Source organism: Phyllostomus hastatus, unplaced genomic scaffold, assembly GCF_019186645.2.
Source record: "Phyllostomus hastatus isolate PE091 unplaced genomic scaffold, TTU_PhHast_1.1 phas_scaffold_1674, whole genome shotgun sequence".
Classification (NCBI taxonomy): domain Eukaryota; kingdom Metazoa; phylum Chordata; class Mammalia; order Chiroptera; family Phyllostomidae; genus Phyllostomus; species Phyllostomus hastatus.
In genome coordinates this window covers 24,259,033-24,275,732 of record NW_025334011.1, presented here as the reverse complement: position 1 = coordinate 24,275,732, position 16,700 = coordinate 24,259,033, and the positions used below count along the sequence as shown (strand labels likewise).

At 37.5% G+C, this 16,700-nt stretch overlaps 1 protein-coding gene across 1 annotated transcript in view; it reads left to right on the top strand.

Moving 5' to 3' along the window:
* The window catches only part of ITGA8 (integrin subunit alpha 8), a 170,508-nt gene that overhangs the window by 18,633 nt on the left and 135,175 nt on the right, over positions 1 to 16,700 (top strand). The window contains exons 3-4 of the mRNA XM_045857952.1: positions 4,306 to 4,406; positions 6,736 to 6,859. Of these exons, the coding sequence (XP_045713908.1) occupies positions 4,306 to 4,406; positions 6,736 to 6,859 (225 nt within the window). The remainder of the gene's footprint in view (positions 1 to 4,305; positions 4,407 to 6,735; positions 6,860 to 16,700) is intronic.

Below are 16,700 nucleotides of genomic sequence, written 5' to 3'. Positions count from 1 at the left end.
TTGGCCATTCACGCAACAAACACTTATGGAGGGACTACTGTGTGCGACACACTGTTCTAGAAATGGGAAATGCAGGGGTGAAGCAGAGAGAATCTCTGGATTTGCATATATTCTGAAGGGGAGAGACAGTCAGTAAGTATTCGGACAGAGACATAAGAGCATCTCAGAAAAGGATGGTGTTACAGAGAAAACCATATGCTGTGCAAACACCTAAAACTAATACAAAAAGTGTTGGATGCAAAAAAACATGTTGAACAGTTTTATGTAATTCTATGTTGTATGATAAAGCATTTGGCTGGAAAAAAAAAGAATAATGGGAAACTGAATGATAAAGGTGGGGGAGGGGCCTCAGAGGAAGTGGCATTTGAGCTGAAGCCTGAGTAATGAGGAGGAAGCAGCCATGCCAGAAACTGTGGGAAGAGTATTTCAGGCGGTTGGAAGAATAAAGACAATGAGGAGACAGAAAAACCGGGCATGTTGGAGAAAGTCAGTGTTTCTGAAGCTTAATGAGAAGGGTAGGGTGGGAGGAGGGGAAGTTGGAGGCAGGTAGGGGCCAGATCACATTGGGCCCCTTTGACTGTGCTGGGAGGTGTCACTGCAGAGGTATAATCACAACCCTGGGTGTGGGGGAGACACATTGTTCACTGAGTGGTGTTGGGACGACTGGCCTTTCATATTGAAAGTAAGGTAGCTATGCCACATCATATACACAAATAAGCCCCAGATGGGCAACAATTCCCATAAACAAAGTTAAAAGATTAGCAAGAATTGGGAGAAGATATTTGCAATATGTATGTGGGAAGAAGAATTGATAGAGTATATTGAATTCTTACTAATGGTAACACTAATAACCAAACAGGAAAATGATCAAATGATATAAACTAGCAATTCACAGAAGAAAAAAGTGTATGGTCCGTAAGCATAAAAAGATAATCAGCCTTACTAATAATCAGGGAAATGCAAATGAAAACAACAAAATGAGGTACCGTTTCATAGTCATATGGATGGACAAAAACTTAAAAGTCTTGCAGTAAGAAGTGATGATGGCCCCTGTCTTATGTGCTGCATGGAAATTATAGCTACTTTGGAGACCAGTTGGCATAGAGGACACAATGGATGTATAATTACCCACGGCCCAGCAATGTCCTTTCTAGTCAGGTGCCAGAAAGACTCTTGTGCTTATGCACGTGGAGATGGATATAAGGATGCTCAGGACACATGTTTGTTTTAGTGGAAAGACTGAAAAAACCTAAATGTTCATATGTAAATAAAATGGATGAATAAAATGTAGATGGCTATTTAATGAGTTACAATTCTACACAGAGGTTAAAAAGAATGAGCTCTATCTATTTATCTATCTAAACATGATCTCTTTCAACAAACATAAAATTAAATGTCAAGCACAGGTACAGATTGCTACATATAGATAACATAGTACCATTTTTCTTGGTTAAAAAGAACATGCAAAAAATACTCAATAATAATCAATTGTTTGCAAACTACAACTAAAACCTGTTTTTGTGTGTCTAAGAGTAGCTTTTACATTTTTAAATGGTTGGAAACATTTTTAATGAATAATATTTAATGACACATGAAAGTTATAGGAAAGTCAAATTTCTGTGTTTGAAAATAAAGTTTTATTGGAACACAGCCAAGCCCATTCTTCTACTTATTATCTATGTGCTGCTTTTATTACAAGGGCATAAATGAGCAGTGTTGGCAAAAACCATAGAGATTGCAAAGCCTAAGATATTTATTACCACCCTTTGGCAGAGAAACTTGCAGACCCATGTTCTGTATTGTTTATGGACATTATTTTCTAAATGGCTGGAAGTATATCCATCTAATTCAGAATGCTGGCTGTGAGTGGAGGAGGAGAGGGGAGTGGAACTGAGGAGATCCATCAAGGGTCTCTGTAATGTTTCTAAATATGAAAAAACTGAAAAATTGTCAGCTCTGCCTGGTGGGAATACAAGTGTTTGTTACATTAAGTCCTTGTATGCTTCCATACTTTTTTAAAGCCTTGGGAAAGGTAAAAATAAAAATATATTTTGTAGACATTATTCTGTATCAGTGCATACAAACTACTGTATACGGTCTAACAGTCGGATAGTAGTCTACTTTGCAGGTAATAGAAATTTCTTTTTGAATTTCCTATTTATGAACCTTTAAGTCCTTTCAGTTTTTGTTATCATGAATAGTACAGCAAATATCTTCATATTGCATCTTAATGCATTTGTGTAGTTATTTCCATTGAACAAAATCCTAGAAGTTGGATTCCTTGGTCAAATAAAAAATTCTACATTTAAATTTTTGATATATATTGTCAAATGACCCCTCCTAAATGCTGCATCAAGTTACCTTGAAAACAGAGTGAATATTATTGTTTTTTGCCAAACTGGTAGGTAACAAGTGTTGTCAATTACAGTTTTAATGCCAGGCTCAGGATCATTCCATGAAATTACAGACTATTTGATATCTCCTTCCTTTCAATGCCTGTTCAGGTCCAACAGTCCAGAAGGAATTTGGTGCTGAAAAATAACCCACAATTTACACTTTTAATCAAGTTGTACAGTTTAATAGCAGGAAAGATGCTTCAGGAATCACTCCGGGACAGTCACATCATTTTCTCTAAAAGAATGAGGTTAAATTTGGAGCTGGCTTCTGTCTTTCCCTGTAATCCATTTTCTTCCCCGCCCCCCAGAAGCCTGCTTTTCTTAAGTCCTTATGGGATCTCCTCTAAGTGTATTTGAATTCTTGAGGTGCTGTGTTCTTTTTATTGCTTTTTAGTAGTTTCAAAATCTCAAAACTGCTGTAGCACTTTCTCCCTGGGTTTAATCCAAGCCATATTGACCATATTCTGAGGTGTCACTGATTTCATTGCTGAGCACCACAAAGCACGTGATGCCTGTGTGTCTGTGAGGTCCTTTCCAATTCTTGAACATAGGTTGAGTTTACAGGTTTCTAATTATCCGGCTCGCCAGCTTGTACAGCACCTTCATGTTCTGCTATATCACGTGGTCTTTATGACTCTGGTCCCTTGAGAAAGAGGAAAGGGGATGGGTGTCCTTAGCCTCTTTTCATAGAAGAAATAAAAACTTCAAAAGATTAAATGAATTGCCCCAAATCACCCAGTTAATAGTGACAAGATCCTTCGACTCTGAGTTCTACGATCTTTTAAGGTTCTAAGATGAAATAGAAATGTTTATATTTTTAACTTTCTGCTGTAATCTGTAAGATCCTCTAATTCTTTGCCAATTGTGTGCACTTTGGGTAAGGATTTCCAGAACTTTTTTTTTAAAGCCCAGAAACATCAAAGGCATACCATTTTAAAGAAGGAAATTTATGATTTTCTAGTAACATGTCAAAACGTAAAATTTAGGTTAAGATTTAGTTTGTATAATTTATTCTTTTTCTAAAAGTCTGTAATCATATGTAAACTCAAGGTTAATTATGTGTATATTTTGGCCTCATTTGATAGGAGTTAAAAGTTCATTTTATAACGCATGTATTATAGAGTCAAGGAAGAGAAGTAAAATGCATGCCCAAGGAAACACATACCAATAAGATGCCCCAGTACAGCTGTCTTTCAAAACTCATTAGCTGTTCCTGATGAAGCTCCAGTTAGAACCATGCAGTCAGAGCCACGTGGGGAATATGCTAACTGGGAATCAGAGTAGAAAGAAAAAGTATCTGCTTTTTATTAAGAGTTGAAGTGTGTTATAATTGGATTGAGCTGCAACCCAGACAGCCCCCTTCATGCTGACATCTGCAAAGTGCATATAAAACTGTGTTGAGGTGTTATTTTCTGTGGCTGCGTGGGCACATGTCATTTAGTTAAAAACCAAGGCTTTGGGGGTCATTCATGCTGACTCCCACTAACCCACGCTGAGAAAGCTTGTGTGTCCCCGATTAGGGAGATTCCCATGTGTTTCACTATTGGAAAAGAATTGAAATTCTTTAAGAACAGTTATAAGTGTTTGGTCTTTGATCTGATACAAATCAATGACAAAAGTATAGATTTCAGGCTATCAGACTCCACATCAGATTCACAGTAGTGAGAAAATGTCACTTGTAAAAAATTGCTTCTTTTAAGTGAAGTGGCGAAATGTAATGTCCAAATACATCTTTGCATTTGATTGGTGTTGCTCTAAATGAAAAGTTGAGCTTAGATTTAGTCAAGGAGAAACACTTCTGCCTATATAAATTGTTTTTCAAGTATTTTAATGGATGCATTTACTATTACGTAGTTGAGCTGGCTGCCATGTTTTACAAGTTATTAACAATTGATGTACTCCTTGTCAGACAACAGAAAGATCAGAGTCAATGGAACCAAGGAACCCATCGAGTTTAAATCGAATCAGTGGTTTGGAGCAACAGTGAAAGCTCACAGAGGGAAAGTGGTGGTGAGTATGAGTTGTGGGCTCGTGGGGTTGCTCTCTAATAAAATGTACACTGAAATGCTTTAAAACTCATGTTTACAAAAATCCTTTCATGTGAGAACATGTCAGACTTTCCAAGATAAGCTTATCAGCATTTTAAATCAGAAATTGAGTGCTTAAAAATTAAAGAATCTATTTTAGCATTTAAAGCCATAGGAAATAAAGCTTGTTTTCCAGAAGATCAATGAGATATTTTCAAATATTTCAAAAACAATTAAGGGAGTTAGGAAAATAAAAACTCCACCTTAAAGAGGTGCATTTAAAGGGCTGATTAAAAAGGACCATAAGAATAGGACTACTACTGTTATGACTCATGAAAGATTAATATATTGTGGTGTCATTGATCCTTTTTAGAATAAGGGAATGCTTTATTTAACAATATAATTACTAGTTACATACTTCTCTGAGTACATCCATACTTTTTAAAGTAAAAAATGCTCACTCCCCAACTGATATCTTTCAGATTTAAAATGTTATGACTTTATGATTCTATTCTCTTATTATTTCTGAGCAATGATACATGTCTAAGCTATTGAGAAATAAATTGCATTAAGCTAATCTAAATATTTTTGGTTGGGGGAATTTTTTAAACCATTGGCTTTAATTCCCTTACAACAATAAAGCAATAATTCTGGCTTTTATGGTTTCTTTAAAGCTGTTTGAATTGTCATTTAAAAAGTATCTAACTCCAAAGAAAATGCTTTGCTTTATTTGGTGTGTGGTTATCCCCACCCCCAAAAGACTGTGACATGAAGCAGGTAACATAAAATATACATAGCTCTAGTTACAAACTAGAATGCTTGCCCTGCCCAAAGCCCTCCTACTTTTCACCATTCGCACCTTATGTGAAATGTGTTAACCACGTAACTTGTCAGCTCACTAAGAGAGCCCTGAGATAAGAGAGCTTAGATGAGGGAGAGTTTTGTTGTGTCCAAGACCTCACAATACATGGAGCAACAAATCCAAGAAACTGACCTTGTGGAAGCACCCTACTTATTTGACAACATGAGTTATCTTTACTTAAAGTAGTTATACCTTGGACTGAATGCCAAGGACACATTTGGAATCGTGAAAGGAATTTAAACTCAGGATCAGCCTTCACTTTTCTGGCTTTGTTTTCACTCTGATGTCACTAAATTAGGAGATAAGCTAGTGGTTCCAGATGCTAGCCATCTGTAACTCTGGGTCCTTAGAAGTGACTGCTTGAGTGATCAGGATTCGAGCTAGCGTAACAGAAGTCAAAAAGGTGCCTATGTTCTCTACACACTTATTGTCATGGCCCCTCTCATTCCTAGCAAAATTAATGTTACTTAACTTACTTAGAGAGGATTTCATATATCCCCCTTCACATGTCATATCCCTTCAAACACTGTGCTCTTGTTAGAATTTAAGCTTCTGAAGAAGCAACCAGAATATTTTGCATGAGTCATGTTTTACTTACTGTTGTTTAAATTAATTTTTGGTTTGCCACGAATAAAAACCAGTAATTGAAAAATAAAGCCAAGAACACTGTGATAAGAACTTAGCATATCCAAAAGAAAGTCATTGTTTAAAAAGTCACATAAGGTACACCTTTAATGACAAACTAGGAGAATCAACAAAATAAAGGTATATAAACTTGTCTGCATCTTTTTATTTGAGAGTAGTTTTTTTAAAAAAGATATTCATTTGTTTGTTTTTAGACAGGGGGGAAGGGTGGGAGAAAGAGAGGGAGAGAAACACTGACGTGTTGTTGCCTCTTACATGCCCCATACTGGGGACCTGGCCCACAACCCAAGCATGCGCCCTGACTGGGATTTAAACTGGTGACCCTTTGGTTCACAGGCCAGGGCTGTTTTGAGAGTAGTTTTTTTTTTTTTTAAAGCAACAATTACACAAGGAATGGAACTAGTTCTCATTTTAAGGCATCACACTGATTAATTTACTGTTTAAATGACCATTTGCTTTTATGTAGATCCAATTTTTTAAAAAAAGTATGAGTTCTTTGCTTTAACAAAAAATAACTTTTGCCAGGTTACTTTTATTTAATTTAAAATCCTCTGGGAAAAAATGCATTCCTTTGAATATGTTTAATTTGTTCCTATTGTATGGTGCATTAATGTTAACAAAATGGCTCTGGAAATTTAATAAACTGTGACTATGAGGTACTCCTTAGCATGCTGGAGGCCAATTAATTCACCTAATAGTTAACATAGGTTGTCACAAATTTGAGTATATTAATCAGCAAGTCAAATCAAATCATAGTACCAGGAGCCTACATCAAAAACTATTTACTGCCTTTGATGTTTCACAGGCGTGCGCCCCCTTGTATCACTGGAGAACTCTTAAATCCACACCAGAAAAGGACCCAGTTGGCACTTGCTATGTAGCAATTCAGAATTTCAGTGCATATGCTGAGTACTCTCCTTGTCGAAACAGTAAGTTGTTTTTATTTCTTGAAACAAATTTAGCTGAAGAGCTTTTTGGTTGCAGACACTGCAGGGGATGTCAGAAGGCCATTGGTAAGGAAAACAAGGTGGGCAAAGATCGCTGACAGCCTTACAGGATGTCTTGCTGTGACACGAGGGCCAGGACGTGGAATTCTGCTGCTCCTCTTCCTTGTTTTAGAAAATTTCTGGGTTTTAGATATTTTGCAGTAGAATTGATTGGTTTCTTATTTTAGGGCTTAAACTCTCAGTTGGTGTTCAAAATTTACATGGTGATCTAAGGAATGCTGACTCCCCAGTTTACCTGTTAATCACAAGAATGGTGTTAGTGTAAATAATAAATTAAAAGGAGCCACTTTAAAATGGAGCTGGAGCGGCCATCCCAGAACTGCCTTATGCATCTTATGCCTTAAACCTTGTAATGTTATAACAGGGCAAAATACCCTTTGGACTGGGCCTAAAGCAACACCGGGTCCCAAAGAACTGTTTGCAAAGATAACAAGAAAGCAGATATTATGACTACCTGACTGATGGCTACTGGAGTGAAAATTGAAGACTGTTTAGAATTAGCGTCACTGTGTTAGCCTATCTGCACTGACAGAAATGTCTTCCTTCTGTTTATGTGATTGTTCCCCTTCCCTTTCTTGGGGCTATCCCTTGCCTTTGTCTTCTGATCAGAACACTATTTGGGGCTTTGCCTGAATCAATAATTCCCAAATACCCCCTATTACTGATACCCCCTATTACCTCCAGCATGCCCCCACCTTAGTTCATGTCCATGGGTCATTCATATAAATTCTTTGGCTTCTCCATTTCCTACACTGTTCTTAAATCTCCCTGTCTATTCTGTACCCACTAATTTGTACTTCTTAATCCCTGCTCCTTTTCCTCCATTCTTCCTCTTCCCCCTCCTGACTGATAACCCACCATCTATGTGCTCTCCATATCTATGACTCTGTTTCTGTTCTGCTTGTTTGCTTAGTTTGGTTTTTTTTAGAGTCAGTTGTTGATAGTTGTGAATTTACTGCTATTTTAATGTTCATAGATTTGATCTTTTTCTTAAATAAGTCCCTTTAACATTTCATGTAATAATGGTTTGGTGATGATGAACTCCTTTAGCTTTACCTTGTCTAGGAAGCACTTTATCTGCCCTTCCATTCTAAATGACAGCTTTGCCAGATTGAGTAATCTAAGTTGTAGTTCCTAACTTTGCATAATTTTGAATATTTGTTGCCAGTCTCTTCTAGCCTGCAAAGTTCTTTTGAGAAATCAGCGAGCCATCTTTTTAGGGACTCCTTTGTAGGTAGTTTTCTGCTTTTCTCTTGCTGCTTTTAAGATTCTCTCTTTATCTTTAACCTTTAGCATTTTAATTATGATGTGTTTTGGTGTGGTCCTCTTTGTGTCCATCTTGTTTGGGACTCTCAGTGCTTCCTGGTCTTATATGTCTGTTTTCTTCACCAGATTAGGGAATTTTTTTTCATTATTTTTTTTCAAATAAGTTTTCAATTTCTTGCTCTTTCTTTTCCCTTTCCAGCACCCTATGATTCAAATGTTGGTATGCTTGAAGTTGTCCCAGAGGCTCCTTACACTATCCTCATTTATTTTTATTCTTTTTTCTTCTTGCTGTGCTGATTGGATGTCTTTTTCTTCCTTATGTTCCAAATCACTGATCTGATTTTCAGCTTCATCCACTCCACTGTTGTTTCCCTGTAAATTGTTATTTATTTCACTTAGTGTAACCTTCATTTCTGTCTGGGTCTCTTCTATGCCGTTGAAGTACCCAGTGAGTTCCTTGAGCAGCCCAATAACAGTGTTTTGAACTCTGCATCTGATAGATTGCTTACCTCCATTTTCAGTTCTCTTCCTGGAGTTTTGTTCTGTTCTTTCATTTCAACCATATTTCTTTGTCTTCTCATTTTGGCAGCCTCCTTGTTTGTTTCTGTGTAGTAGGAAGAGCTGCTTTGACTCCCTGTCTTAGTAGCATGATCTATTGTAGAAAAATGCACTGGTAAGTTGGATGAAGTGGAGGCTTAGGTGATTGCCAGGGTGGAGCAACCCATGTCGCCACTGTGTGGCTCTGTGTGAGGGAGGGCTTAGAGAGGGGATAATGCCTTTGCATTACCTCTGGAATTTTGTCTGGAAGGAGGCTGTCTCCTGGCACTGGCTCTGATGCCAGACACTTCAATTTCTCTCCATATTTCACTTGTGCCCTTCCAGCTATTGCCCTGGTGCCGAAGCCCAGAGGGAGTGACTCTGCATAAGTTCTAAGTCCTTTGAGGGCCCTTTAAGAGGAGACTCCTGAGAATCCTATGGTCTGTTCCACTGCCCAACTCCCACTGTTTTTACAGCCAGAAGTTATAGGACTTACCTTCCTGGTGCTGGAACCCTGGGCTAGGTGGTGTGGTGTGGGGCTGGGATCCCTTGCTTCCAACATATTCCTCTCAATTTTTATCTACTTTTATCCACTTTTATGCGGATAGATGCCCTATCTGCATCTCCACATCTCCATGCCTCTCCATGTGTCCGCCCCTCCTACTTGTCTGGATGAATGTGGCTTCTTTAAATCCTTGGTTGTTGGATTTCCATACTGCTCAATTTTCTGGCTATTCTGGGTGATATCTGTTTTGTAGTCTAGTTGTAATTTTTGCTGTGGTTGTAAGAGGAGGCAAGCTGTGTTTACCTACACCTCCATCATGACCCAAAGTCCCATATCCTAATCCCTGTTTTTCAAAAAGACTCTCTACATGTAGAGTCCTTGTCTCATTTGGAAGTTTAAGGAGTTTCCAGGGAAGCATCCTTTAAAGTGAGTGTGTCCCTGTGCCACCTCAGAGGCACTAATGTTTAATCACTTCATCTTGGTGGCATACCTAAGGACGTTGGGACATTATTAGTGACTAATCAATACACTCAGAGTCCACCTGTGCATTCTCCCACTTTTTTTATGTATCATGTAAGTCATTGAATTTATCATGAAGCAACTGATAAATTTTTATTCTTTTTCTTGATAATTCACAAGACAAGACCACATTGAGGAAAATGGTGTTAGAAAGATCATCTAGTGAATGATTTCAGGGTATTGATTTTTAAAATTCAATCCAAAATTATATTCCCAAAACTATAAGTAAAATTTATGTATTTCAGTAGCTATTTTTAAAATTTGAGATTACTTTAGACAAGATAATGAGCAGATATAAGAAACAAATCAGGAGTTCCAGCCAAGATGGAGGCATAGGTAGAAACCCTTTGCTTCCTCACACAACCAAAAGGAGGGTAACAGCCAATCTAAAATCAATAAACAACTGGAAGTAGCAGAAAGTCAAACTGCATGGAACTCCCAACAACCACAGAATTACAGAAACAGTCAAACAGAACAACCAGACTGGTAAGGCTGCAGATGGTGGGGGCAGGGCAGGTTGTGGCAAGAAGATGGGCTGTGAGGAAGGGGCTGACTTAAAGGGAAACTGAGACTCAGAGCTGGCTGTGGACTATGGCAGTTGCTTGCCGAGGTGGGAGAAACTCTCAGTCTCACATGAGAGTTTGCTGAAAAGTGCTCTAGGTATGAGCAGGCGAGCTGCATTTTTCCCTCTCTGGCCTCTCCCTCATAGGCAGTGCCACATCACGGCAAGCAGGGCTGCCCTGCTGCATGCATACCTAAGGCCCTGCCCCCTTACAACTTAACAGGGCCCCTGAAAAAAGAAATAGGGCCAAAATGAAAGAACAGAGCAAAATATCAGAAAGAGAGCTAAACATGAGGATATAGCCAACATATCTGATGGAGAATTTAAAGCCCTGGTAATCAAAATGCTCACAGAACTGATTGAGCTTGGTTGAAAAATGAAAGAACAAATGAAACATACCCAAAATGAAATAAAGCAAAATATTCAGGAAACCAACAGTGACAGGAAAGAAACCAGGACTCAAATAAATGATTTGGAACAAAAGGAAGAAATAAACATCCAATCAGAACAGAATGAAGAAACAAGAATTCAAAAAAGTGAAGAAAGTCTTACAAACCTCTGGGACAACCTGAAACATTTCAATATTTGAATTATAGGGGTGCCAGAAGGAGAACAACAACAGGAAGAAATTGAAAACTTATTTGAACAAATAATGAAGGAAAACTTCCCCAATCTAGTGAAGGAAATAGACTTCCAGGAAGTCCAAGAAACTCAGAGAGTCCCAAAGAAGTTGGACCCAAAAAGGAACACACCAAGGCACATCATCATTAAGTTATCCATGATTAAAGATAAGGAGAGAATCTTAAAAGCAGCAAATGGAAAGGAAAGACTCACCTACAAAGGAGCTCCCATAAAGCTATCAGATGATTTCTTAAAAGAAACTTTACAGGCAAGAAGGGGCTGGAAAGAAGTATTTGGAGTCATGAAAGGCAAGGACCTACATCCAAGATTACTCTATGTAGCAAAGTTATCATTTTGAATGGAAGGGCAGATAAAGTGCATTCCGGATAGGGTCAAGTTAAAGGAGTTCATCATTACCAAGCCATTATTACATGAAATGTTAAAGGGACTTATCTAAGAAAAGGAAGATAAAAAATATGAACAGTAAAATGACAGTAAACTCACAACTATCAACAAATGAACCTAAAAAAATTGAAAGAAAAACAATGAAAACAAAAACTAAGCAAACAACTAGAACAGGAACAGAATCAGAGAAATGGAGATTAAATGGAGGGTTTTCAGTGGGGAGGGGAAGGGGGGGAATGGGGGAAGGTACAGGGAAGAAGAAGCATAATTGGTAGGTATAAAATAGATGGGGAGAGGTCAAAAATGGTAGAGGAAACAGAGAACTCAAAGAACTCATATGTACAACCCATGGACATGAACTAAGGGCAGGGGATGCTGGAAGGGTTGGGGGTGCAGGGTGGAGGGGGGATAAAGGGAGAAAATTGGAAAAACTGTAATAGCATAATTAATAAAACATAATTTAAAAAAGAAATAAATTGAGGGATATAAATGTTGGATGAGTGATAATAGAGGGTTAGTAAAGAGACTGCCAAGATTTAGAGATCTAAATGATGGGGATTGGAACAAGCTAGCTTTGATGGGTTTTGGTGAGGATTTTGGCACAAAGAAGATTATGACTTCCTGTTTTAAAATACTAAAATAAATTAGCCACTTCCTTATATCATGACAGGTGTCAGCTGAAAGAATGGCAGTAATATTAGTATTTTACTTTAAATGGTTTTAAAAGAGGGGTTTCTTGTAGATAGTGAAAGCCAACTGTATAATCATTCAACACAAGTTTACTGAACCCTCTGAGAACTAATTATTTTATGCTTAGGGAATAAAGCACAGAACAAGAGAAAACAAACCTCTATCTTTAAAAAACTTAAATTTTAGTGGGGGAAACCAACAAGAAACATGTAAATAAGTTCAGATTCCACAAATCCATTTCTGAGTATTTATCTGAAGTAAATGAGATCACCGTCTTGAAAAGACATCTGCAACCCCATGTTCACTGCAGCATTGCTTACCTTATCCAAGACATAGAGACAGCATCAATGTTCTTCAATAGATGAATGGATAAAGAAAAGGTGGTATATATACACAAGAGAATATTGTTCAGTCATAAGAAAGAAGGAAATCCTGCCATTTGTGACAATGTGGATAGACCTTGAAACTATTATGTTAAGTGAAGTAAGTCAGACAGATAAAGACAAATACTGAATGGTCTCATTTAAATGCATAATCTACAAAAAAAGAAAAAGAACCCCAAACTCATAAATACAGACAACAGATTGGTGGTTGCCAGTGGTAATGGTGGTAGAGGGAAATACATGGGTAAATGTGGTGAAAAGGTACAAATTACCCATTATAAGATAAATCTTAGTGGTGTGATGTACAGCATGGTGACTACAGTTAACACTACTATATTATATATTTGAAAGTTGCTAAGAGAGTAGATCTTAAAAGCTCTCATCACAAGAAAAAATAAAAACTTATATTTTGGATATTAACTAAACTTAGTATGGTAATCATTTCACAATATATACATATATCAAATTATGTTGTACACCCTGGACTAATACAATGTTATATGACAAGTACATCTCAGTAAAAAAATTTAAAGAGTAAATAAGTTCCTGATACAGTGTCAGATACTGAACAGTGCCACAAAGAAAAATATAGCAAGTCAAGAGAGAAAGGAGTGACATGGTCTGGGTGGAAAGAGGAGCTATTGGCAGGATGATGGGAAAGGGCTTCTGTTAGCAAATGACTGTTGGAGTGGGGAGTGGGGAGCTTTCCAGGCAGGGGCTGCAGCAAGAAGAGGAGCACATCATGTGCCGTGTTCCACTGCAGGTGCTGTGCTCCTGTGTCCAGGAAGAGGTTGTTGTTATTGTGCAAAAGATAAAAATCAGGCAGAGAGATAAATCAAATCCCTAACTTACCCAGAAAATTCATGGTGGAGCTGAGATTTAATACTGAACTTGTCTCATCCATTTTTATACCTATCCACATCAGAGTTTTCACACTTTGCTAAAGATGCGTCCCCATGACAGTAAAGTGTTAGAGCTAAAATGGTGAGCCCATCCTTCAGAGGCCTCTTGCTTTGATGCTATATTTTTCCAACTAATGTCTAGTATAATCACTTATAAATCTGGTCACTACTTTTCATTCTGCCATTTTTTTGACTGCCTATATGATAGGAGAGCTCAGATGAAAATACAGCACATGGAGTCTAGACTTGTGAGGTAAGAGTTTCAGTGAGTTTGAACCGTTATCTAAACATACAAATTATAGTAGGCTTGCATCTTGTGTTATGTGAACACATTATGATGCCAACTTATATACCGTTTATTTTCTTAAATAAAAGAATAGCTGGACAAAGTTAAAAGTGGAGTTTATGTTGGGTTGCAGAATAGCTAAATAAATTGCCAAGAATTCTTTCAACTCTAGTACACATCCATAGTTTTCACATGTTCATGGTCTCTGTCTCACCATGAATATTTCTTCTTCCTCCAATCCACCCAGGGAGCAGACTTCCTGTCCTCCTCAGGAGTTCACAGTTCATTAACACAAAGCCAGCTTGTTCGTGAGCATATGGTCTATCTCACAGAACAGGAACATCAGCAATATTATTTTCAAAAGAGAATTTAAAGAATGCTCTCATGTTCATTCCGTACCACAAACCCCCTCCACTGATATTGTGAGCAATGTGGGCACTAACGGGCTCATTCATATTAATGGCACACTGATAGCTCTTATAGTCATTCGTAAATCCAGTGGGGAATGGTTTACACACACCCTTTATTCCACTTTGGAAGCCAACACAGAGTAGTGAATAGTCAGCATGATTCCCTGGATTCCTGAGTTCACGCTGGGACATAACTATAAAGTTTACAGATGCTCTGAAGTTCCAGGAAGAAAGATTCCTTTAGCTCTCATAAACTATAATTCTAAGAGAGAAAATTACTTTGTGAAAGAAAGAACCTACCTTCTATTGTGATCACCACCTAAAATAAACATTTGAAATTGGTTATTTTCTCAATGAATTTCATGAAAAATTACTATCTTCTCAATTTTTTTCAGTTTCCCGTTTTGAAGCATGGGGGTGGGGAATGAGGTACACCTGGAGTGCCCAGCTCAGGTGAACCAGGGGTCTGTGCCACTGGGCTCTATAGGACACCTGCTACATTAGGTCACTCTACCAATCCTGGGAGATGTTGCAGCTCTATGTAATACATAGAAACAAACACAGGGAGACTGCCACAATGAGGAGACAAAGAAACATCCCAAATGAAAAAAACAGAACAAAATTCCAGAAAAAGAACTAAACAAAATGGAGACAATTGATCTACTAGATGCAGAGTTCCAAACAGTGGTTATAAGGATGCTCAGTGAACTTAGGAGAGAGTAAAAGAACTTAGAACTTCAACGGCATATAAAAGGACATGGAAACCAAAAAAAAGAACCTCCCAGAAATGAAGGCTACACTAATTGAAATGAAGAATAATTTGCAGGGAATCAACAGTAGAGTAGATGATACTGAGAATCAAATCAGCCATTTGAACTATAAGGAAGCACAAAACAAAAAAGCAAAACCCAATCGGGACAGCAAACAGAAAAAGAATTTAAAAAATGAGGATAGTGTTAGGAGCCTCTGGGAAAACTTTAAGCATACCAACATTCACATCACGGGGGTGCCAGAAGGAGAAAAGATAGAGCAAAAAATTGAAAACCTATTTTAAAAAAACAATGAAAGAAAACTTCCCTAACATGGTGAAGGAAATAGACATATAAGTCTAGGAAGCACAGAGAGTCCCAAACAAGATGAACCCAAAGAGACCCACACCAAGACACATCATAATTAAAATGTCAAAGGTTCAAGACAAAGAGAGAATTTTAAAAGCAGCAGGAGAAAAGTAGTTACCTATAAGAGAGCTTCTATAAGACTATCAGCTTATTTCTCAACAGAAACTTTGCAGTCCAGAAGGATTGCTAGAAATATTCAAAGTGATGAAAAGCAAGAACCTACAACCAAGGTTACTCTACCCAGAAAAACTATCCTTTAGAATTGAAGGACATAGAAAGAGCTTCCCAGACAAGGTAAAGCTAAATGAGTTCATCACCACAAAACCAGTATTACATGAAATGTCAAAGTGTCGTCTTTAAGAAGGAAAAAAAAAGATCAAATATATTAACAATGAAATGGCAATAAATACATATCTATTAAATAATTACATAAAAAAAGGAACAAGCAGAACATAAACAGACTCAGAGATAGAGAACATTTTGATGGTTGCCAGATGGGAAGGGGGGCTAGGAAGATGGGTGAAAAAAGTGAAAGGATTAAGAAGTACAAATTGGTAGTTACAGGATAGTCATGGCGATGTAAAGTGCAACATAGGGAATATAGTCAATAATATTCTAGTAACAGTGTATGCTTATTAGAGTCAGATGGGTATGAGATTTATTGGGATGATCACTTAATAAAATATAATATGTCTAATCACTGGGGTATACATTTGAAACTAGTAAATAGTGTATGTCAACTGTAATTGAAAAATAAAAAATTACTTAAAGAAAAAAGAGAATGTAAAAATTTGTTAAGTGGGTCAATCTCATGTTGACTGTTTTTAACACACACAAAAACACAAACAAGAAAAAGCAAAGGAGCCTTGACCAGGTGGCTCAGTGGGTTGGAGCATCGTCTTGTATACCAAAAGTTTGTGGGTTTTACCCCAGTCAGGGCACATACCTAGGTTGTGGTTTTAAACCTTGGTAGGGGCATGTATGGGAGGTGACCTATCAATGTTTCTCTGTCTCTCTCTGTCTCTCTCTCCCTCTCTCCCTCAAATCAATAAACATATCCTTGAGTGAGGATCAAAAAGAAAGCAAGGAACACAAGAAATCTTTCACTGGTGATGGATATGTTTATTTCTTTGATTGTAGTGGTGGTACCATGGGTGTGTGCATATGTCCAAAATTACCAAACTGTAAACATGAAAATGTGTAATTTTTTGTATATCGTGTGTACCTTAATAAAGCTGAAAAAAAAGAACTTAGCTTAAAGAATACACAAAGCATTAATTGACATTTGAATTAAAAACAGATCTTATCATCCAAAAATAACCAACAGTATATGAGGTAGAAAAGTATTTTAAAATGTAAAAGGAGCATCTGGAAGGAATGGATGATGACAATGCTAAAATTAGCTAAGTAATAACGAAAAATGGAAAAAAACAAACAAAACATTTAAAACATTCCAGGAAAAACTGGAAAGACCAGGTCCATTAAAAAAGATATTGGAAGAGGCACATGCCCAGCCTATAAATTTTTCCTGTGATGATGTGCATTTTCTTTCCTGTCCT